Here is a 25750-nt window from a genome sequence, read left to right on the forward strand (position 1 = left end):
GCCAGGCACTGCTACAGGAGCCTGAAGTCCAAGAGAAACAAGAGACAGACCAAGAAGAAACATCATCCCTTACTCTCACCCTCCCAGTTACCAGTTCATATACTTTACAGGGTAGCAGACTGGAAGGATCTGCATGTGGGGAGTTTCAAAATATGAGTGGCCTACGCCAGGGGAGGATGAAAAGGATAGCGCAGGTACAAGCTCACCAGAGGGTGAGGCTGTACATGAGTTTTGTTGCAGAGGACTCAGATGAGAAAGTCAATGGGGCCGCTTATAGAAAAAGAATGATAGGCATGTGTACAGAAATGCCTGGTGCACTGACTGGCCTGCCAAAAAAAAACTACACCATAGATCATAGAAGGCTTTGCACTAAGCTTGAAACTCATCCTTTCCAGCACAGACGTGGTGATGAATTCCATTCAGACACTTGCTGACCCAACCATGATGCAGCATCTAATTCTGCTTCAACTTCCCTTCCAGCACAATCAGAAGTCATTCAATCTCTGAGCATTGCAGTGCAAGTTCAGACTGATGTTCTGAGATTTCTGCTTGTTGTCATGCAAGCCCAGTTGGGCTATGCAAATTTGCATAATTTTCACCTTGGCTGCGGATAACAGTGCTCAAAAGGGATCTGCAGCAGCTCACAGCAGTCCAGTAATCTGGCTTCCAGCAGAATACTAGGATTGGATAAATGCTTCCTTGAGGAGCAGCAGTGATTTTGTGGATGACAGCATTTGTACTCCCAATCCTGTCATTCCACCAATGCCCCTACTGTTACCTCTCAGTAGGCCCATCCAGACAGCTGGTGAGGTGGTTCAGTATCACAGACAGGCCTTTTTGGTTCCAACTTGCTGAAGGTTTTCCTGCAAGGATATCTATCTGCCTCCACCCCTACTTTTAGCAGCTATGTTTCAGCCATTGGGGTAGCACAACATTGGGGCACAAGACAGGCAAAGACCCCTTTAAAATGAGCAATAATGGAAATGCAGAAGTGTAGCCCAGCAGAGTGGTTAGCACTGCGTCCTCATAGCACCAGGGACCTGGGTTCAATTCCGGTCTCAGGTGACTGTGTGGGGTCTGCACATTCTCCCAGTGTTTGCGTGGATTTCATCTGGGTGCTCCGGTTTCCTCCCACAGTCCATAGGTGTGCAGGTTGGGTGGGGTTGCAGGGATAGGGTGGGGAGTAAACGGAGGTTGGGTGCTCTTTCAGTGGGTTGGTGCAGATACAATGGGCCAAATGGTCTCCTTCTGCACGGTAGGGATCCTATGACTAGGTGAGCTTCATATGGAATATTGGCTGGTTATCGGATACTCACAGCACGGCTATGAAATTGTTTTTCATTTGCCACTTCATTGCCCACTCTCCTAGCTTGCCCAAATTCTTCTGCAGCCCCCTTGCTTTCTCAATAATACCTGTCCCTCTACAGATCTTTGTAAATCTGTAAACTTAGTAACAGTGCCTTCAGTTCCTTCTTCCAGATCATTAATATACATCGTCAAAAGTTGTGATCCCAGCACAGACCCCTGAGGCCCACTAGTCATCGGCTGCCATCCTAAAAAAGACCCCCTTATCCCCACTCTCTGCCTTCTGCTAGTCAGCCAATCCTCTATCCATGCCAGGATCTTACCCTTAACACCATGGGTTTTTAACTTGTTTTAACAGTCTCCTATGCGGCACCTCGTCAAAGGCTTTCTGGAAATTTAAATAAATCACGTCCACTGGTTCACCTTTGTCTAACTTCCTTGATACCTCCTCAAAAGAACTCTAACAGATTTGTCAGACACAACTTCCCTTTGACAAAGCCGTGCTGCCTCAGTCCTATTTTACCATGCACTTCGAAGCACTTCGCAATCTCACCTTTAATAACAGACTCTAAAATCTTACCAATGGACCGAAGTCAGGCTAACCGGCCTATAATTTCCCGTCTTCTGCCTCTCTCCCTTCTTAAACAGTGGTGTTACATTAGCCACTTTCCAGTCCTCTGGGACCTTTCGTGCCACCAGTGATTCCTGAAAGATCATCACCAATTTCCTCAGCTATATCTTTTAGGACCCTGGGGTGCAGTCCATCTGGTCCAGGTGACTTATCCACCTTCAGATTAAGGGACAATTTATCATGTCCAATCCATCTAACCTGCACATACTTGGACTGTGGGAGGAAACCGGAGCATCTGGAGCAAACCGACGCAGACATGGGGAGAAGGTGCAGACTCCGCACAGTCACCCAAGGCCGGAATTGAATCCGGATATCTGGAGCTGTGAGGCAGGAGTGCTAACCACTGTGCCGCCCTCGAAGGGAGGCAGTGTTTGAAATGCAGAGGGAAAAGCAAGCTGCTGACTGCTGCCAGGGTAGCGTGCATTCATAAGCATGATGTGCTGTTTATGATGGCACAGCAACTGCAAATTTAGTTTGTGGTAATCTCTTCAGTTGCATTCCACATCACCGTTTCGATGTGGCACCCGCACAAGTCAGCTGTGCGCATTCAATGGCACCTTGTGTGGATGGAGAAGCCTATTGCCCTGGTAAAGCCACGAGTGCGATCTGCCTGTTTCTGTGATCACAGAGAACACAATGAACTCCTGACACGAAGAGCACCTGTCAACTCGCTGATGCAGCAACTCACCGGTGAATTGGTTATTTGACAGATGACATCTGCTTCAAAGATCCCAATACAAAGAAGTTCATGGAGACGGCCACCTTCACAGCCACTGGCAGTGCTGTCCTTGCTGTGCTCTCAGATTGCAGCTCTGGTTGTAAGAGATGAGGAGTGCGATGTGGCCGGTAAAGCTCGCAAGTGTCCTGTCACAAGATTTACCCAGCTCACCATGCCTCGCAAGCTCAAACGGAATCTCACGAGACGTTGCGATCCCACGGTGGGCAGGACTTAAATTTGCAGTTAGGCACACTTAAATGTGTCCCCACCAGAGCGAACCAGCCCCTGGGATCTAATGCTCTTGCCAAAGAGACACTAGCCGGGTGCTGTTTAGCACTGGTCCCCGAAAACGGGGACCAGGCAGAACAGCACGGGATGAGGGGGGAAGGCAGAGGGAGGGAAGGGGAGGGAGGAAAGCGTCCAGCCAATCGGAGGCCCCAGAGTGGTCGGCCTTTGTGCAGGGTGACACCCTGGCACTGCGGATTCCACTTTAGCATTGCCAGCCGGGAACTCTGGCAGTGCCCCCGGGTGCCAGCCTGGTACTGCCAGGGTCCCCAGGTGGCACTGGCAGGTGCACTGCAAGGCTGGCAGTGCCAAGGTGGCATGTTGCCTATGCCAGTATCGGGGTGCCCTGCCCTTATGAGATGGGGTGCAGTGGGGCTCGAGAGCCCCCCAACAGATAATGAGGCATTATGGGGGGGAGGGGGGGGGGGGGGGGGAGGGGAGGGGGAGGGAAGGGTCCAGAGTCCGCGTTGGGAGGTCCACCTCCTGCACTGACGAGTGGACCTCCCCGGTGCAGGAAACAAAGGTAAGTGCAGCCTCGGCAGGGAAGGCCCTGCTGAGGCCCCAAAAAATATAACTGAGTTCCGTTCGATAGTGGGACCATTAAACACGTCCGAAATGGGATTTTTTTTGATAAATTGCGTCTGAGAGCTCTTTTGACACCTCTTTCGTAAAACATAAATGATGGACATACTGCTTGGAGCTTAGGCGGAGAGAAGGGAAATATTCCAGCAAGATTCTAGGCGGATAAGTCTTCCTGTAGAGGGCTCTTCTCCTCCACCCCCGCCCCGTTGCTCTGCGAGCAGCTTGTCCGCTTATTTGCTACCTTCTACTCCAGCTCCCTCTCATGCTGCAGCTCAAGGTGGCTGGAACTACAGCATCCATGGCCAGAATCAAAAGGCCTAACCAGAACACTTCAAGTCAGAACTAAAGTCTTCTCACAAGCAGCACCATTTAGCTTCACCAAAATTAACCAACTCTGCAAAAAACAACCAAGTATTTCTACAAACTCCAACAGAACTAGCAGAAATCATGCTTTTTTTTCCATTTTTCAAATCATGCTGCAATTCATCTTCAAGTCACTTATAATACCTTCAAATAGCACCAGAGAACATGTGTTCAGTAGTGCCTGGTTAAGAGAGGGACTTAACTTGGGGGTGTGAGGTTGAAAAATGACAATGCCAGCATCAAATCACTGATATGTGTTGACTGATATCATGATCTGCCCATGCTTCATACTTCCAGCACATACCACTAGTGCCTACACCAGCAACTTTATCAAGGTGGTGCTTAATGTGTGCCACATTAGAAGCATATGCACATTACATGGATGCCATCTTGGAACCAAAATGGCACCCATAACGCCAAAACTACAGATGCCACAGAGCATAATTTTGCAGCTATCATCTCCTAAAACGAAACATGTTTTTAAATTGGCTATACATTCTATACATGAAATGAATAAACAGCAGATTTTTCTTTGGAGCCAGTGATTTCCTGGTATAAAGGTTACCTTAGTTTCATGAAATAAGCATCATTACTAGTTTATTTACAATGTACCACAAACCATATTTTTAAATTAAATTACCAGCCAATCTATGCTTGTAAGCAGTAATTGCTTGTTGCATTTGGAAGTAATTTACATATTACACATTGGCTTGGATTTTGCAGTTGTAATGACGGCAATGTTGTCAGGATTTACCCTTTTCCTCCTTTGAACTGACAGTAACATCTGGAGTCCTCACATGCACAGTTAAACATGGTATTTCAAAAGCTGTTGTCAGCAATTCTATGTTTCTCCAAAGGGTGCTCTGTTGAGGTACCCTAGGCTGCAATCAATGAGAAATCACTGAATTGACAACAAGTTGCCCTTTTACATGGCACAGTCTTTAGACTGCACTCATCAACTGCGAGATTGGTGGCGAGGGTGGAGAATTTCACAAGAATCGGAAACATGATTCTCGGCGGAGAGAGTGCCCGAGACTTTGTGGACTGGGGCCTTTCGGCTGCAGCGCTGGTCGGGGACCGCTTAGAGATAGCACCCGATCTGTTTGGAGTCAGTTCTTGGCTCGAAGAGGATCTGCCTCACCAGAATGATGGCGTAAACCATGCCACTCTTTTTTTTAAGCAAAGAGGCTTAAGGTTCCGTGAGAAAACTGGGCGTGGATTCTGTGCCCCGCCGTGGCAGATTTCTGTTTCACCCCGCTGGCAGGATGCTCCGCTTTGCTGGCTGGTCAATGACGTTTCCCATTGTGGGGCAACACCACGCTGTCGGGAACTCTCCAGGCTACCGGCAAAACGGAGAATCCCGCCGGTGGAGAATCCAGCCCCTGGTCTCTGCAACTGGAGGGTTGCACATCAGTTTCTGTCTGAGCTTGACACTTTGCCAAATTCTGGTAAGATTCTGCCCACACTCTTATGCTTTTAGCATCTGTAAAAACCCTTGAAAAAATTACTCCTTGGGGACTGAGGTGGTAGAGCTGGGATTTTAATACCATACTAAGTTCATAATTACTGCTAGCCATTCTTGCAGACACTGGAAAGAAAGTTGTACATTTGTTAAATGTCAAACTTTTTATGGGTGGCAAGGTGGCACAGTGGATAGCACTGATGCCTCACAGCTCCAGGGACCCAGGTTCAATTCTGGATTCGACTGACTGTGTGGAGTTTGCACTTCCTTCTCGTGTCTGCGTGGGTTTCCTCCGGGTGCTCAGGTTTCCTCCCACAGACCAAAGGTGTGCAGGTTAGGTGGATTGACCATGTTAAATTACCTCATAGTGGCCCAAATGTTAAGCGAGGTTACTGGGTTACGGGAAAACGGTGGAAGCATGGGCTCACGTAGGGTGCTCTTTAAAGAGCCGGTGCAGACTCAGTGAGCCGAATGTCCTCCTTTTGCACTGTAAATTCTATGCTTCTCATTCATGATAAGAAATTCCACAATTTAAAAATATAATTTCGACTTTTACCTTAATCCCATAAGTATGTCTCAATCATTTATTTTGTTTTCTGCAAAATTTAAAAGTCAAGGGATGTAGTAGTTCTGGTTTGTCACCTATCACAATGTGATTGACTGCTTACCTTATGTCACTGTTGCTGGACACCTGGAAATCCTTTTGACTTGACACTAGTGGTGAGCATCATAAGAACATAGAACTAGGAGCAGGAGAAGGCCATCTGGCCCCTCGAGCCTGCTCTGCCATTCAATGAGATCATGGCTGAACTTTTGTGGACTCAGCTCCACTTTCCGGCCCGAACACTATAACTCTTAATCCCTTTATTCTTCAAAAAACTATCCACCTTTATCTTAAAAAACATTTAATGAAGGAGCCTCAACTGCTTCACTGGGCATGGAATTCCACAGATTCACAACCCTTTGGGTGAAGACGTTCCTCCTAAACTCAGTCCGAAACAACCTGCCCGCATCTATCCTATCTATTCCCTTCATAATTTTATATGTTTCTATAAAATCCCCCCGCATCGTTCTAAATTCCAACGAGTACAGTCCCAGTCTACTCAACCTCTCCTCGTAATCCAACCCCTTCAGCTCTGGGATTAACCTAGTGAATCTCCTCTGCACACCCTCCAGCGCCAGTACGTCCTTTCTCAGGTAAGGAGACCAAAACTGAACACAATACTCCAGGTGTGGCCTCACTAACACCTTATACAATTGCAGCATAACCTCCCTAGTCTTAAACTCCATCCCTCAAGCAATGAACGAAAAACTCCATTTGCTTTCTTAATCACCTGTAAATCAACATTTTGCGACTCATGCACTAGCACACCCAGGTCTCTCTGCACAACAGCATGTTTTAATATTTTATCATTTAAAAAATAATCCCTTTTGCTGTTATTCCTACCAAAATGGATAACCTCACATTTGTCATCACTTCACTGCTGACCAGAAAAGACCTACCCATGCAATTTATTAAAATGTGAAATAATCTCAGGTATTTCTTGAATCAATAAGGGAAAACTGAAGGCTAGATTAATAAAGAATTTTCTTTGAGAAATTTAATTGCATTTTGAATTAAATTTTCTCAGATTTTGACAAATACAGAAAAATTATATTTCTTTTTGAGTACGATGAGATAAAACACTAATTTTCTCCATGGGACTTTGTGGGCTTTCGGAAATGAATTAGTGATTGCATATACATATTTCATTTATGGTACCCTAAATACAACCAAGCTAATTAAAAAGCTAAGAGCTGCCATGGATTGGATTTTCCTCCTGTGCTGTAATGCTTTATCCTTGTTATATTTCAAGGTCTACATTGCTGCATGTATTAGGAAAGCTACCAGGTGTCCTTTTTGGGTTCAGGTGGCAATTGTGTGCAGCTGTGGGCACAGTGTAATTTGGTCTATTTACACACCTTCAGGGGACACCTCCATCTTGTGTTCTCAGGTGCAACAGCTGTGCTCACCTCACCCAATAAGGCTACTACTTCCCAAAGCATTCTCATTGGTCCACCAACCCACTGTTCAGTTCTCAACTGGACATGGCTCCGGGAAGGAATCTCTTAATTGGTCGCTGTGGGGACAATTGGCCTGGAAGCAGTACAGTATGGAAAATTTGTAATTTATTTAAAATGTGAAATCTGTAATTGTTTATAAGATCCCTTGAGAAGGACTTTTAAAAGTTTGCATCAATCATTAAGGATCAACTGTAATTTTTTTGGATAATAAGAAATAGTGGTCCATGTGGCCTTGTAACCCTTGAATTGGAAGCAATATCAATACCAAGGCAGTTAAGACACAAGCTGTGCGGCCAAGCACAAAGGAGAGCTACAAGCTAGAGAGCTGGAAGGCGAAAGAGATCAGCACACAGATGCAGACACACGAAAAAGCGGACAGAGACAGAAGCAAGGACACAGAATTACTGTGAGGAGAAACCAGCAAAAGCTTTACAAAAAGGTTGGTTTTCTGTTCAGCAGCATGAAGAAAAAAATACATTCCAGAAGCTCTTGGGGGGGGAAGCTATGAACAGTGGAGCTAAAAGGTAAGTGGGCAGCACGGTAGCATTGTGGATAGCACAATCGCTTCACAGCGCCAGGGTCCCAGGTTCAATTCTGGTTTGGGTCACTGTCTGTGCGGAGTCTGCACATCCTCCCCGTGTGTGCGTAGGTTTCCTCCGGGTGCTCCGGTTTCCTCCCACAGTCCAAAGATGTGCAGGTTAGGTGGATTGGCCATGATAAATTGCCCTTAGTGACCAAAATTGCCCTTAGTGTTGGGTGGGGTTACTGGGTTATGGGGATAGGGTGGAGGTGTTAATCTTGGGTAGGGTGCTCTTTCCAGGAGCCGGTGCAGACTCAATGGGCCAAATGGCCTCCTTCTGCACTGTAAATTCTATGTACTGAATTCGAAAAAGTGGTGTGAATAACTCTGCTTTAAGCAAAGAGTTTGCATTCGAGGTCCAGATTGTGAACTGGGTATTTTTGGCTGAAAATTCTCTCCCAGGTGGGAGAGGGTTGGCAGATGTGCGCCCTGCTAGTGCTAACCGGATCGTGGATTGAATATGCCAGCTGATAAATGCGACATGAGGGCCAAATCAATTGAGCTGGAAAGACTGAAATTGCACATGGTGCCACAATTGTCAGGAAGTGATGGGGTACCTTTTAAAAACATTCATTTATGGGACGTGGGCATCGCTGGTTAGGCCGGCATTTATTGCCCATCCCTAGTTGCCCTTCAGAAGGTGATGGTGAATTGCCTTCTTGAACCACTGCAGTCCTTGAGGTGTAGGTACATCCACTTTGCTGTTAGGGAGGGAATTCCAGGATATTGCTCTAGTGACAGTGAAGAAAAGGCGATATATTTCCAAATCAGGGTGGTGAGTGACTTGGAGTGGAACCTCAAGGTGGTGGGGTTCCCAGGTATCTACTCCTCTTGCCTTACTAGAAGGTAGTGGTCGTGAGTTTGGAAGGTGCTCTCTCAGGAACCTTGGTGAGTTACTGCTTTGTATCTTGTCGATAGTACACACGGCTGCAACTGTTTGTTAGCGGTGAAGGTTTTGAATGTTTGTGGATGGGGGTAGCAATCAAACGGGCTGCTTTGTCCTGGATGGTGTCAAGCTTCTGGAGTGTTGTTGGAGCTGCACTCATCCAGGCAAGTGGAGAGTATTCCATTACACTCCTGACTTGTGCCTTGTAGTTGGTGGACATGCTTTGGGGGGGGGTCAGGAAGTGAGTTACTTGCCGAGGATTCCTAGCCTTTGACCTGCCCTGGTAGCCACAATATTAATATGGCTAGTCCAGTTGAGTTTCTGATCAATGATAACCCCCAAGACATTGATTGTAGGGATTCAGCGATAGTAATGCCATTGAAAGTCAAGGGGCAGTGGTTAGATCCTCTCTTGTAGGAGATGATCATTGCCTGGCACTTGTGTGGTGCGAATGTAACTTGCCACTTGTCAGCCCAAGCCTGAATATTGTCCAGGTTTTGCTGCATTTGGAGAAGACTGCTTCATTATATGAAGAGTCGCGAATGGTGCTGCACGTTGTGCAGTCATCTGTGAACATCCCCTCTTCTGACATTATGATGGGAGGTCATTGATTTGGCAGCTGAAGATAGTTGGGCCTAGGACACTACGCCAAGGAACTCCTTTAGTGATGGCCTGGAGTCGAAATGATTGACCTCCACCACTCAACCATCTTCCTTTATGCCAGATATGACTCCAACAAGGGGAGAGTTTGCCCCCTGATTCCCATTGACTCCAGTTTAGCTAGGGCTCCTTGATGCCATACTAGGTCAAATGCTGCCTAGATGTCAAGACCAGTCACTCTCACCTCACCTCTGGCATTCAGCTCTTTTGTCCATGTTTGAACCAAGGCTGTAAAGAGGTCAGGAGCTGAGTGACCCTGGTGGAACCAAACTGAGCATCCACGAGCAGGTTATTGCTGAGTAAGTGCTGCCTGATAGCACTGTCTACTCTCTCAGCACTTTGATGGACAGTAGACTGATAGGGTGGTAATTAGCTGTGTTAGGTTTGCCCTGTTTCTTGTGTACAGGACACACCTGGGCAATTTTACATATTGCCAGGTAATTGCCAGTGTTCTGGCTATACTGGAACAGCTTGGCTAGCCGTCCGACAAGTCACTTGTGGTTACATAAGACATATCTTTGTTGCCGTACATATTTAAAGTGAAATTAACATTTTTATTTAAAGCATCGTGTGCCAGCTGATTCATGTTTAATTTGTGTTTGTTCTTATTCATATGAAAGTGAGGGTGGCATGTGGTGCAGTGGATAGCACTGGGGCTGTAGCGCTGAGGACCCGAGTTCAAATCCCGGCCCTCAGTCACTGTCCATGTGGAGTTTTCACATTCTCCCCATGTCTGTGTGGGTTTCACCCCCACAACCCAAAGATGTGCAGGTTAAGTGGATTGGCCACACTAAATTGCCCCTTAATTAGAAAAAAAAAAATTGGGTACTCTTAAAAAAAATTTTTTTTTAATTCATGTGAAAGTAAAAATTACAAAAAGTGAATTTGTGTTGGTAGTTTGTTCATTTGGGGTTGTTTGGTAACTTGATTATTTTGATTTACAGTTCCCACACGGGAATCATAACAGTCGCCTCCTTGAAAATCTCCGAGTGTCCAGCCATGGCTAATTCCATGTTCCCCATGCCCTGAAACTAAAATTCAGCTCTATGTCTCCATTTATAAAGTCCATGAGCCATATGCCTTTCGAAGTTTCTGGTCAATGGTAATCCTCTAGCAACATCCTGGGGGAGGGGTTACCATTGATCAGAAACTGAACTGGACTAGCCATATAAATGCTGTGGCTACAAGTGCAGGGCAGAGGCTGGGAACCTCTTGATCTCTGAACCCTTCCTAACAACACAGCGGGTGTTCCTACAACACATGGACTGCAGCAGTTCAAGAAGGTAGCTCACCACCTTCTCAATTACAGATTTGTAATAAATGCTGGCCTACTCAGCAATGCCCACATCCCACGAACAGATAAAAACAAACATATTCTGCCACAAAGATCTGTGGATATAAACCCCCAGGTATCAGTTCCTCTGCTTTATTTTAAATGTATAGTTCATATTGCCATTCTTCATTCTATGTCTGAGGCTGTGCTGTGAAGCGTCAAAGCATTGATCAAAGCAGAGCTTTACACAGTTCAATATTGGCAGGATCATAACAATCCTGTTTGGCTGTTCCTACCTTCACTTTTGATGGAACTGCCTTTCATGGTCTTTAACTGAAGTTTATCCTGATGGCATTCAACCTCAATTCAAAAACATGCTCCAATTACCAAATGTGGCACCTCTGAAATACAGGCAACATTTTTCTTTGCACCACCTCCTTTGCCATGCAGCAATTATTCATGCTGCTGGGCTCCTCACATTCAAGTTTCCAACATCCTCATCACTGGCTTCCCAATCTCCAACATACATAAACTACAATTAATATAGAACTTCACTGATCACTTCTTGTCCTACACATGGTGCCTCTCACTCTTCACACTCGACCTTGTCAACCTACAGTGTCTCTCTTAGCTCATGCAACCCAAAATCTTCATCCAGGTCTCCAAGTTCCACCACAAGCTCATTCTGTATTTTGTACCAACACCTCTAGTGTCTATCCTCTTCTCTTCTCACTTTGGTTGGCTGTGTGTTCTCTGCCCTTGTGCTCTATCGCCACAGTGCCACTGCCTTTAGTCTCTTGCATCCATAGTCAAAATATCCCGCTCAGTGATACTAGATCTCTCCCCACCATTAACAGTCTTTTAATAATGTAATTGGATCTCTAGGGTCAACTAAATATCTCCCCATTTGGACTGCTGGCATCCGTCTCACTTCGAGATGCCATAGTGAGGTAGGCAGCTTTCAAAATACCTTGCACCAGATGAATGTACAGTAAACTCAAATCATTTTGAGGTTCCTTGCTGTCTGCTTTGGATCAACATCCAGAAATGAGAAGTACTTATGCAGGAATCCAGCTGACCAAAATCTAAAGCCCTCAAGATGAAGTGTCAAGTGATTCAATTAGAAATGCAATTAAATACATTTACAATAAAATATAAAGTGACCAAATATATGACATTAAAATGGGAACGGAAATATTTTTTACATACATTGCTACAATTATCCCCCAAAATCTAACCACACTTTACCTAAATAACTGTACTTGGTCTTAATTCCCACCATGAAGAAGTGACCAGTAAAACTGAGAAACAAAAATAAAAGACCTAAAATACACAAAACCTTAACAGTGGGCAGCATGGTGGCATAGTGGTTAGTACTGTTGATGCCCAGTGCTGAGGGACTCGGGTTCAATTCTGGCCTTAGGTGACCGTGTGGAGTTTGCATGTTTTCCCCGTGTCTGCATGCGTTTCGTCTGGATCCTCCCACAGTCCAAATGCGTGTAGGTTAGGTGGATTGGCCATGCTAAAATTGCCCCTTATTGTCCAAAGATGTGCAGGTTAAGTGGGATTACGTGGATAGGGCTGGGTAGTGGGCATAGGTAGGATCGTCTTACAGAGGGTCGGTGCAGACTCAATGGGTCAAATGGCCTCTTTGTGCACTGTAGGGATTCTATGATTGAAAATTCAGTTTGTAATTAAACCTGCATTCCAAATGTAAACCACTAAAAACAAAACTCAAAAAATGTTTTCATTGAGTGACTGTGTGAACTGTGAAGTGTGTCTCCAGGCCATCACAATAAAATTTAGTTCAGCAACACTAGAGCTTACTGTGTAGGGTTCTTTTAGTGTTTGAGCGAAAGAGTAAATAAATAGTAGTTTTGAGTCTTTGCCTAGTATAACTCCTGAAAAATAAACTTAATTATTTTGCCAGGCAGCAAATTACATCTCTGCATCAGTTAATGGTAAAGGAAATACCAAAGCAATCAGATCCTTCAGGTCCAACTTGAATTTCATACACAAGCCGTCACATGCAAACATGGAATATTAACATGGAAATCCAAAACTGTGATGAATAAGTTGTTCATTTTTCAGATCTATACACATGTATTGCAACAAAAAGATAAAAGAAACTACCTGGTGAAACCCGAGATAATCCTGGATGGTGGAGGATGCATAAAAAACTAAACCTTCAGCTGTAATCACCAGCACAAATCCACTGAGAGCCTGGAAAGTAAAAAGAATACAAAAATCGGTCAACAAAATGGATCAGTAATGGGACAAAAACTTTTCCTATCAAATGTTATACTCTATTTATTCATAAGTGAAATGTGAACCTAATGAAGTAGTAGACACAATACAGGTGGAAGTAGAAGAAAGAAGCTTATGGCAAGAAACTTCAAACTATTTTAATGTCTCATAATGCATACCATATAGCTGGATTCTGTGTAGGATGGGGGTTGAAAATAATTTAAAAATTCAGGCTCAAAACAGCTAGTGGTCAAATACACCACTTTATGTGGCACTACTTCATATTGACTTGGAAGATTTAAAAAATCTGTTCTTAAGATGTGGACATTGCTGTCGAGGCCAGCATTTAATATCCGATCGTCCTGGAATAGGTAATGGTGAGCTGTCTTCTTAAAATGTCGGATTCCATGTGGTGCAGTGCTGCTGAAGGAGAAGTTCCAGGATTTTGACCCAACCATGCAAATACTGTGGTTACAAGAGCAGGTCAGAGGCTGGGAATTCTGCAATGTGAAACTCTCCTGATGACTCCCCAAAGCCTGTCCACCATCTCGAAGGCACAAGTCAGGAGTGTGATGGAACACACCTCACTGTTCTGGGTGTTTGCTGCTTCTTTTATGGGATGTGAGCATCGGCAGCAAGGCCAGCATGGGCTGCCCATCCCTAATTGCACTCATTTGAGTGGCTTGTTAGGCCATTTCAGAGGGCAGTGTCAACCACATTGTTGTGCGTCTGGAGTCACAGGAAAAATGAGTTAGGAAGGCAGGTTTCCCTCCCAAAGGAACATTAATGAACTATATAGGTTTTTACAACAGTCAATTTCATAGTCAACGTTACTGAGACAAGATTGTAATTCCAGATTTTATTAATTGGAATTAATAATTGAATTTGGACCCACATACAGGGCAGCAGGGTAGCATGGTGGTTAGCATAAATGCTTCACAGCGCCAGGGTCCCAGGTTCGATTCCCGGCTGGGTCACTGTCTGTGTGGAGTCTGCACGTCCTCCCCCTGTGTGCGTGGGTTTCCTCCGGGTGCTCCGGTTTCCTCCCACAGTCCAAAGATGTGCGGGTTAGGTGGATTGGCCATGCTAAATTGCCCGTAGTGTCCTAATAAAAGTAAGGTTAAGGAGGTGGGGGTTGTTGGGTTACAGGTATAGGGTGGATACGTGGGTTTCAGTGGGGTGATCATGGCTCGGCACAACATTGAGGGCCAAAGGGCCTGTTCTGTGCTGTACTGTTCTATGTTCTATGTACCCCAGAGCATTAGCCTGAACCTGGCTTACTAATCTTTTGTCATTACCACCACGCCACCATCAATGTGTGGTGTGAATGTGACTTGCCACTTACCAACCTAAGTCTTACTTTGGTTCTGCTGCACCATGTTAGTGGACTACAGTACGACAATAATCAAGATGTCATGATTGAAGAAAAAAAATTGTCTCGGTTCATCCTCTAGATAGGTTAGTAGATAGTAATCTGGAAGTTGGAAATCAGGAGGGGACATGGGAAGGGGGGTGGATGGGAAACGGTAGCACAGTGGTTAGCACAGTTGCTTCACAGCTCCAGGGTCTCAGGTACGATTCCCAGCTGTCTGTGCGGAGTCTGCACATTCTCCCCATGTCTGCATGGGTTTCCTCGGGGTGCTCAGGTTTTCTCCGACAGTCTAAAGATGTGCACGTTAGGTGGACTGGTTATGCTAAATTACCCGTTAATGTCAAAAACGGTTCGGTGGGGTTACTGGGCTGGGGGAGGAAGGGTGGAGGTGTGGGCTTAGGTAGGGTGCTCTTTCCTAGGGCCGGTGCTGACTCGATTGGCCGAATGGCCTCCTTCTGCACTGTAAATTCTATGATTCTATGAATATTACTGTAGTAGAATTACCTGCCAACACTCTAGACTCATGTGTAATTAATGGTCACTTGAGCAATGTACTAGAAGGTTATGTGTGCCGATGAAGCTAAATTGCAGACAGCAGTGAGCATTTTCAGGATGCACGGAAAAGCCATGAGAAAACTGGAAAATATAGTTATTTAACAAAATGCACTCATTGGAATTTAGAAGGATGAGGGGGGATCTTATAGAAATATTTAAAATTATGAAGGGAATAGATAGGATAGATGCGGGCAGGTTGTTTCCACTGGCGGGTGAAAGCAGAACTAGGGGACATAGCCTCAAAATAAGGGGAAGCAGATTTATGACTGAGTTTAGGAGGAACTTCTTCACCCAAAGGGTTGTGAATCTATGGAATTCCTTGTCCAGTGAAGCAGTTGAGGCTCCTTCATTACATGTTTTTAAGGTAAAGAAAGATAGTTTTTTGAAGAATAAAGGGATTGAGGGTTATGGTGTTCGGGCCGGAAAGTGGAGCTGAGTCCACAAAAGATCAGCCATGATCTCATTGAATGGCGGAGCAGGCTCGAGGGGCCAGATGGCCTACTCCTGCTCCTAGTTCTTATAATCAGGTTGCAATGAGTTTTTACATTTTGAAGAAGTGTGCACAATCAAAATATTATCAAATTTCAAGTCAAATCAAACTAAGTGAACATTACACTTGGCAAATTCAATGAAAAGAAATCTGGCTTCATCAGCCAATTAAAATCACATTGTGTCAGCTCAGATGTAAGACACGTAGTTAACACAAAATTTTATACAGTACAATTTTAAAAAAAATCAACTTCAATGCAAGAACAAATTCAAAACACTGGACTTAATGGGAGATCTAATACAATCACAAGAATACCAATGTCTGGGGAAACAGCAGCTTCACACTGTATAAAAAGAGGGTGCTGATTGGTTGGCAAGTGGACTCAGATTGGCAAAGGCATTGCCATGGAGGATGCAGCAGTTGATGATGACCGACAGTTAATTGCCAAGCATTGTTTGAAATCTAAACCAGGTAGCTTGACTCTGATTGGTCATAGAATTTCCCTGTGGAAAGAACAAGCGAATGGCTATCACTTATCATGAAAAATATTTATCATATTTTGTATGATAAGCGATAGCCATTTGCACGAGGGGGATGAGAATCACCACACCAAAGGTATGTATAGAGTAAAAACATTTTTCAACAATTTAAAATTAATAGCAAACTCAATTATGTACTTTTTGCTGTGGACGAGTTGATAAAGACTGATTACAGCTCGATTATTATTGCATCGTGCAATAACAATGATGGTAGGAGGCAAAATAAATCAGCATGGAATATTAACTTTACATTTAATGTAACTTTACATTTAATGTAATTTCAGGGAAAGGAACAAATTCTTAGCAGAGCTATTTACTTTCAGCATGCAATTTATAATAATAATAATCTTTGTTAGTGTCACAAGATACAGCATCACACCAGGCACTTCAGCATTGAGGTCTCCTCACCATATAAAGAGATTAGCAGTTCAGTACATGGTATGCTCTATTAAGAATGGAGAGATAAAATGGAGAGGAAAGGAAGAGAGAAGAAAGCCAGAGAATTAGAATGAAGGAAATAAGGGAAAAAAAGGAAATGGGTAGGTAAATCAGGGTAGGAGGAGATGGAATCAGGGAGGGGACAGGGGAGAGAGGCCAATATTCTGGCAGTCCTAGTATAGAATGAATTTACCTAATGCATGAAAAGGCTGCATTGCCAGATAGCTATTTTTTTTGTGGGTTCCCTAGGCATGATAATAACCAGTCTAAAAATAAAGTGTAAACTATCATTAGGAACAGGGTTCATACCCAGTAAAGAAAGTGATGTAATTATCATTCAATAGAATACAGGATATCAGAGATAGCTGGAAGTAATTTATAAAGGGCTGCAATTTAATCCTGCCATTCTGACGCCATTGTAAACTACAATAGCAAAGGTCAAAATTGCTGATCAATATCAGCACTGTGCAGAGGGTGCCATGCATTTTTCATTGCAAGCGATTTGTTTCTGTATGCAATTAGGTTGAACTTTTTAACAAGGTTTTGAAAAAATTTGTGTTACCACTCTGCAGGTGTGCTTAGCCTATTGAGATGTGCAATAAGATTAGCTGGTTCAATTAAAACAGCATTGAGGATTTCTCACTATAAATGGAGCAGATTAACAGTTCAGAACACAATGGGCGGAATTCTCCGCTCCCGCGCGGTATCGGGAAGGCCGTCGTGAACTTGGCCGAGTTTCACGACGGCCTCGGAGGCCGCTCCTCGCACCCTATTCACGCCCCCCCAGGAGGCTAGGAGCGGCGTTCCGTAAATCTCAGCCGTCAGGACTTGACGCTTGCGTCAAGGCGGCGCGCCGAGAATGATGCGACGGCGGCGCCTAAGTGACGTTAGCCGCGCATGCGCAGGTTGGCCGGCTCCAACCCGCGCATGCGCGATTGCCGTCTTCCCCTCCGCTGCCCCGCAAGACGCGGCGGCTTGATCTTGTGGGGCGGCGGAGGGGAAAGAGTGCGTCCCTTGGAGACGCCGGCCCAACGATCTGTAGACACTGATCGCGGGCCAGTCCCCTCCCGAGCACGGCCGTGGTGCTCACACCCCTCTCCGCCCCTCACAAGCCACAAACGAACCTTTGGCACCATGTTCACGACGGCAGCGACCAGGTGTGGTTGCCGCCAGCGTTAACAGGTCGGGAATGTCAAGCCGCTCAGCCCATCCGGGCCGGAGAATCGCCGGTCGCCGTAAAAAACGGCGAGCGGCGATTCTCCGAGCGGGGGGGGGGGGGGGAGAATTGTGGGGGCTGCCAGGGCGGTGTGTCGTGAGTCGCCCGGCCCTCCCGCGATTCTCCCACCCGGCATGGGGAGCGGAAAATCGCGCCCAGTATGTTTTATGGAGAGAGGAGTAGAAGTGGGGGAGAGGGAGGAAAGAAAGCCAGAGAATGAAGGAAATTTAAAAAATGGAAAGCAACAGGGAATGAGAGAGGTAGGAAGAGAGCAGTAGGAGGTGACGGAGTAAGGAAAGGTAAAGGGATAGAAGCTGAGATCCCTTGAGGGCTTGCAACCCATGTGAAATTAGCACACAACAAATTAGAGCCAACAATCATTGTGAGAGAGGAGAGAGGATTGGTGTGAAAAAAGGACCATTTGATTTCATTCCCTGATACAACTTCCTGCTGTTTAACTAGACCTGGCAAAAACTATAAGGCCAGGAAATTCCACCAGCAGATTGGAACAGAGAGTTTCCACAGCTGAGCAAAAAAAAATCAGGTAGAAAGAAGCAAGAGCTTGGGCCAGCTGTAAATAATGCATGAGGCAACAAAGTAGCATCAACCTGTAGGTGCCAAATTGAGAACTCCTGAGCTATGCAATCCTGTTCAATTTATTAAGTACTTAAAGCAAGTGAAGAAGGTTGAAATGTTCTGGTTCGAACACCTGCAGAGCTGCAGTCATGAACATGATGTTATGGGCAGCGCGGTGGTGCAGTGGTTAGCATTGCTGCCTCACGGCGCCAAGGTCCCAGGTTCGATCCCGGCTCTGGGACATTGTCTGTGGAGTTTGCACATTCTTCCCATGTCTGTGTGGGTTTCGCCCCCACAACCCAAGATGTGTAGTTTATGTGGATTGGCCATGCTAAATTGCCCCTTAATTGGAAAAAATGAATTGGGTATTCTAAATTTATATATAAAAAACAAGATGTTATCAAAGAATGAGTTAAATATTGTATAGCTGATATATAGAAATCTTCCACAGTATAAATGGTATTCATAATTGAATTACACAAATAATGAATATGCAATATACCTGCTCAAGCACCTGACCAAGAGACATTTTTGAATGCTGCATGCCCATACCTGCCCTTCATCTGAAATGAAAGTTAATCAATGCTCAGTTCTGAATGGCCAAAGATTTCAGAACTTAGCATTCTTCAGCTAATCCAATTATTTATAACCTCTGTCCAGATTCTCTGATCAATCCTGGAAACATAGGAAATAGTGGTTAAATTTATTGAAATAGCATCCAGTGGCATAGCTGAACCTTGCTCACTCCACCAACAGTTTTTTGACCAAAAAAGTTTACATGAGAGCTACTTTTATGTGACACATTTTGACAGAAAAATTCAAATTAGATGGCTGCAGTTGAAAAGTTCCTTTACTGTATCAAGTTGAAGATACAGTTGTATCCATCTCTGAAGATAGCTAATGTGGTATTCTGTTTCTTGATAATGCCTTAAGTGAGAAGTATGAACAAGTCCAGTTAACACCATTGCTATATCTGAAGGTATTAAAGCACAAGTCCACTACAATAACAGTGCCTATTTTAATTACCTTTGTTTTGCAAATTATTTTAAAGGGAAAAATGATTTTAGGCAAAAGGGCAGTATTATTTAATTAAATGTGGATCAAATTTACGTTGCTCAAGATAGTTTGTCAGTTTATCAACTATACGTCAGAATTAATCTCGAAAGTTGAAATTCTTTTCCACATGAAAAGACCTTCCAGAATAAAGTGACAGCCAGATATACACCTGGCATTAAAACAAATTATCGCTAGGTAGTGATATATTTTACAGTATAGTTTGGCAAAAGGATAAACATGCAAAAACTGAATTTCTTATGTCACTGTCGTGAATCAATTAGGACGAAGAACCATTTATGAAGTAAATTTGAAAAAAATTGATCCAGATCAACAGGCTATCCCTGTTGTTTATATATGCCATATTGTGGTGGATTGACACATACACTGGAAGCTTTCAGTCATAAACAAAAGGGTGTATTGATGAAAGGCAAAGGCAGTTAGATAACAGGTTCAGAACACTATACAACAGGGTCCACACTGGCGGGGTACTGCTCCCAGGGCCCCATGCAAACTCCGCACTGGCTGGGGTTGGCGGGCTCCCACCTAATTGGCCCCAAGCCGGTCATGTAGTACATGGAGCCCACTCCCTTAAAGGGGCCACGTTACCACATCTCTCACCCTTCAGTCCCTTAACACTACCCCAAAACTATGTGCAAAAGTTGCAATGGTTAACAGACATCCAGGGCAGCATGGTGGCTTAGTGGTTAGCACTGCAGTCTCACGGCACCCAGGTTCTATCCTGGCTCTGGGTCACTGTCCATGTGGAGTTTGTACATTCTCCCCGTTTGTGTGGGTTTCGCCCCCACAACCCAAAGAAAAACATGGTAGGTGGATTGGCCACGCTAAATTGCCCCTTAATTGGAAAAAATGAATTGGGTACTCTAAATATATTTTCTTTAAAAATGAGACAGTCAAGGAAAAAGAATCCATAAGAAAGTCAATTGGTCCAGAGACCTGAGGAGTCCTCCCAGACCTCCGTATCCCAGCCACAGGCATGGCACTCTTCTCGATGATCGAGTGGTCCACAGTCGATGCCACTTAGAAGACAGTCAAACTAGCCTTACTGGTCTCGACAGACGCAGCAGGTTGAACAGAAACGGGAGTCCCTGGAACATTTGGCTGCATCGAGTTACAGGAGTATTCATGATGCTTGGTGGATTTGTCAACTCCACATCAGGGCTCGCCACCCCTCAACACCTCAGGTGGACAATGTGTTATTTGACGGTCTTTCTGTTAATGGTGAACACATAAGATACTGGCCCTGACAGGGCCACAACTCTTCCTTCTAACCAATGCAAACCAGAAGCAACATTTCGGACCAAACCCGGGGGCGAGATTCTCCGAGCCAAAATCCTGATCGGCGCGGGGGCAGAGAATGGACGTTGACGCCGAAATCCGGTGTGACGCTGCTCCCGCGATTCTCCGGTCCCCAGAGAATCGCCGCAAATCACGCAGGCGCGGCATGGGTAGGGGGCCATTGACAGAGGGCCCTGCGGCGATTCTGTGAGGGAAACTGGCCGAGTTCCTGATGGCGTGGTTCCAACCACCTTTTCCCTGTCGGGAACGGTCGGTGACGGTTGCGGACTCAGTCCGCAGCTGCCCTGGTGGGGGGATCCTTCAGGGGTGGGGCCTCACAGATGGCCAGGCTAGCCCCCTGCAAATTGGAGAATCAATTTTTCTTAGGGAAACAATTCTTAGGGAAATTCCAGAGTGAAACACCCCTGTTTTGACGCTGGTGTGGGGACGTAGCCCATTACTGGAGAATCCCGCCCCGCATCTCCCACCTGCAATAACCTGTCACCTCTGTGCTCTGATCGCTGACTCTTCTGGGAGGCCCTGTGTACCTCCACCCTTCCTGCCAAATTTGGAAAGGCAAGATCCAATTGGATTTGCAATCGACGGCGCACAAGCAGCTCAGCTGGCGTGACTCCAGTGGTTGAATGAGGGGTCAAGTTGAACAACAACAAAAAATAAGCCAACATCTGGCAAAGTGGTTTGCAGGATTGCTTTTTAATGGCATTCTTGAAAGTTGGAAATCATGAGTGGTGAAGGGGGTGTTATTGTCTGAACGAAAATAATTGACTCAGGTAGTCCATGAATGACAAACACTTGGGAGAATGCACCTACCGTGACCATCGATGTAGTGGTCCTATCCACCTCCCCCAGGAGCGGGTTCTGGGCTTCCACCACCCTCTGTGTAAAAATCTTACCTTGTACATCTCCATTAAACCTTCTTGCCCTTCAAACCTTAAACCTATGCCTCCTCGTAATTGACTCTTCCATCCTGGGAAAAAGCTTCTGACTATCCAACTCTGTGGCATCAATGCAAAATCTGAGATACGTCACTTTGGAGGTCTGAAAAGTACATTTTCAGGTTTTAAGTAGACCATGGATCATAAAATCTCTTTAATACTTCCTCTGGGCTGACCATGTGTTCTTCTGTTGTAGTTCCAGTGACGAGCACATCATCAAGGTAAACTATCAACTTGGCAATTCCCTGGAGATTTTCCATTTTGTGTTGAAAGATAGCACAGGCTGAAGCAATGCTGAACAGCAGTCTGATATACTGGAAGAGGACTTTATGTGTATTAATTATAGCATACATCTGAAATTCCTAATCCAACTCTAGATGCAGGCAGGCATAAATGAGGTCCAATTTTGAATAGGAGAGGCCTCACATTGGCTTGAGGCAGAGGTCTTCAATTTGGGGTATCGGATACTAATTGACCTGGGCAGCTTGATTTGTCAGGTTATAGTCCCCATAAATCCTTCCAACCAAACATGTTTAAGTGCAGGAACTATGTGAAAACTCAACTGGCTTGCTCATACCCAGCTCTTCCAATCTTTTTAGCTCTGCTTTAACCTCCTGAAGCAACGCACTGGCTGTGGTCTGGCTCTAAAGAAGATTGGTGTTGAATCCGGATTGAAATTTTTCTTTTTCTTGGCTTTTACGTCCTCAATTCAGGCCAATTCTTTGTGGAAGACATCTTCATACCTCCTAAAGACATCTTGCAGAACTCATCTGACATTTTGAAGATTTCTAACCAGTTGAGCAAAATCTTCTGTAACCAGTCTCCAGAAACGGCCCTAGGGTTGCTGGCGCCCCGGGCAAGCTGAACTTCGGCGCCCTTACAAGTATAATTTTTAAATATAATTTGGCCCCTGACATCGCAGCAGGAGCTGCCCAGGTACAATATTACCTCTCCAGCAGTAATTTTCAACAGTGAATACTTGTGAGAATTTACTTGTAAAACATGACACCAGATATTGGTTCATAAGAGAAAAATTAAAGAGAACAAATAGCCAAGAACCTTGACCTACCTCTTTTTAGATTCAGGACCTCAGACGCCAATTGTTTGCTTCTTCATTGCCACTTAGTGAGAAGTGCAAAGGGTTTGGCAGCATACAACCCACATCTTTTTTAATCAAGGTTAACTCGGCAAGGAGTGCCCAAAAACTCCCTCCAAAGCTATTTACGGCGGCAAAATCTGCCTTCCTTGTGTGTGTGTGTTTTTTTAAACAACACTTCGAGAGCACCAGAAGTATAATGACATTTTGGGAAGCTTGCAATTAGACCCAGTTAATCTAAAATACCTGACTCTCGCTGACCTAAGCTGCGCATTGCAAGGGGGCTAAATAGCAGCTCAGAAACTGCAGCGCTCCGAGTAGGAAAAATTCCGAGCCAGTCTCAGAGTGTGAGGCATTATTCTCCTAAAGTTTGCTTTCAGCCCACTTGTGGCTGTTCAGCTTATTGTAGCCCAAACTAAGATTGTGAGGGTTTAACTGACAATTTGTTTAGTCTCTCTCTCTCTTTCCTTCTTCTGGTTCCTTTTCTCTTCAAACAAGTTAGGTTTTTGTCTCATGATGGCGCCCCCTAGCACATGGCGCCCCGGGCGACTGCCCGAGTTGCCGGTACCTTGAGCCAGCCCTGCCAGTCTCTTCCAAACAGACTGGGTCTACATCCTTCAATGGCGGCTCAAGGCAGATTGGCCTCCCATCTTTTGTAGGCCACTGGGATCTTGGCTGTTTCGAGGATCTTCGAAATCTCCCAAGTGTATGTCGAAAGTTTGGCTGTAATACTCTTCAAGCTTAAAGACTGTATTCCTGCACGCAGATATTGGAAGTTCTGCTCACCCACCACGGTCACCGAAGCCTTGGGGTTGACTTCCATTTTAAGGGGTCTGCAGTTTACCATAAAATCAATTTCAATCAGAGCAGTCTTATTCAATTGGACTATTTCAAATGATGCATTGCATGTTCTTCTTCAGAGCTCTTCTCCACTAAGTTCAACGGTGCTGTGGACTGCTGCTGCTTTTTTTATTTTGCATGGGAATGCTTTGCTTAATGCGGCAACCAGCTTAAATGTGCCCCCTTCTGTTGCAATGGAAGCACATGAACCCCCGAACATGACAGATATCCTGGGGATGGTCCCTCCCAAAATAATAGCAGGTCACCTCGGTTTTGGTTTGAAGCCCCAATTCCTTCCCACTCCTTGGGTCATGGTCCTGTACCAAAGACAATACCTGGCTCTGCGCTGTTCCTGTAGATCCCACTGAAAACCTCATGGCCATACTGCTCATGCTTTGTTAACGTTCCCTTCAGCCACACTTTAAAGCTCAGTGGCACATTTTTCATTGCACTCCGTCGCCTGAGCTATCTCCGTCGCTTTTTCCAATGTAATCATGGTCTCTGCCAGAAGCTTCTTCTGGATATTAAGGTGATGGATCCCACAAACTAGCTGGTCATGCAAAATGTCGCTAAGCGTGGTCCCAAACTGAGTGTTCAGTAAGCTGGTGAAGCCTGGCTAGGAAGGCTGAGACACACTCGTCATAGTCCCTTACTGGAGTGTTAAACTTATAACGTTGATGGATAATAGAGGGCCTTGGGTTGTGATGTTCGCATTCTCCTGCACAATTGACCCCTAGCCAGTCACGTGGTCCGTGGAGCCCACACCCGCAATGGGGCCACATTACTACACAGTCTTGTATTTTGACATTTTTACCAACTGATGCCTGGCACGTATATTTACATTTGAAATGCTCCACTACTAGAGTCAGGATATAATTAAATCAGATAAGATGACTATTCTGGTCTTAGATAGCATTAAGTTTAGCTGTGGGCCAAAACTGACTGTCATGTCCCAGGACTTGTGTGGAATGTTCAGTCTAGTTAATCATAACTTAAATCCACTCATCACTATGTGCGATAAATGAATCTAGGTACAAACACCAACAATAATATGAAACTTTTGAATCAGCAATGGCATCCCCTTATTTATACTTCCTGAAAGCACTATTTAAAGAATATGAGTTTAGTCACAATTTGTAACCTAGGCCCTGGACCTAATAGTATTTAAATATCTGAAGTCTTGCAACAAATATTTTCAATTTTATCCACTTTATTAACATTTTACTCAAATGTTCTGAAATTTAACCGAGTTGTTACCATCATTTGTCAACGTTATGCCAATCAGCAAATTGGGAAATGGGTTACACGAGTACTTTCACATTGAGAAGTAACTGTTCTGATGGGGAGGGCATATAATTTTTGGATATTGAGCACAGGTTCTGAATATTCACCATTGTGTATGGTTAAATAATGTATTTGTAACAATACATTTGTAACAATACATGATGAGTTGGCCCTCAAATCAGATTAGTAAGAGAGGTGGCAAAAGAAAGAAAGCTTTGACTTCAGGAAGCAAAGTATCGTACACACGCCTGTCGGCATCAATGCTGCCGAGGTGGAGATGGTTGACAGCTTCAAATTCCTAGGTGTGCACATCACCAACAATCTGTCCTGGTCCACCCACGTCGATAAGGAAATCCGGCATGTCCACATTGAGTCTTCCATTTTTTTCAGATGTACCAGAAAAGCATCCTATCTGGCTGCATATTAGCCTGGTATGGCAACTGCTCGGCGCAAGACCATAAGAAACTACAGAGAGTTGTGAACACAGTCCAGTCTATCACGCAAAACCCGTCTCCCATGCATTGACTCTATCTGCACCTCCCACTGCCTTGGGTAAACGGGCAGCATAATCAAAGACCCCTCCCACCCGGGTTATTCTCTCTTCCAACTTCTTCCATTGGGGAGGAGATTCAAAAGTCTGAGAACACGCACTAACAGGTTCAAAAACAGTTTATTTCCCGCTGTTACCAGACCCCTGAATAACCCTGTTATGGACTGACTGATCTCTTTACACATCTTCTCTACTGAATAGTACTACTCTCCGTATGCTCACCCAATGCCTGTGTCTATATATTTACATTGTGTATTTATGTATGTCCTATGTTTTTTCATGTATGGAATGATCTGTCTGGAGAGTAAGCAAAACAATACTTTTCACTGTACCTCGGTACGCGTGACAACAAATCAACTCCAATCAATTTCAATCCAATCACTGGGCTGGTTTAACACAGGGCTAAAGAGCTGGCTTTGAAAGCAGACCA

At 44.8% G+C, this 25750-nt stretch overlaps 1 protein-coding gene across 3 annotated transcripts in view; it reads right to left on the reverse strand.

The window, feature by feature from the left end:
* LOC119966167 (aryl hydrocarbon receptor-like) overlaps nucleotides 1-25750 on the reverse strand; it is a 235249-nt gene that overhangs the window by 76310 nt on the left and 133189 nt on the right. For all 3 annotated transcript variants that reach the window (XM_038797465.1, XM_038797467.1, XM_038797466.1), the window contains one exon: nucleotides 12943-13032. In XM_038797465.1, coding sequence (XP_038653393.1) covers nucleotides 12943-13032 — 90 coding nt within the window. The remainder of the gene's footprint in view (nucleotides 1-12942; nucleotides 13033-25750) is intronic.

Source organism: Scyliorhinus canicula, chromosome 5 (genome assembly GCF_902713615.1).
Source record: "Scyliorhinus canicula chromosome 5, sScyCan1.1, whole genome shotgun sequence".
Lineage (NCBI taxonomy): Eukaryota > Metazoa > Chordata > Chondrichthyes > Carcharhiniformes > Scyliorhinidae > Scyliorhinus > Scyliorhinus canicula.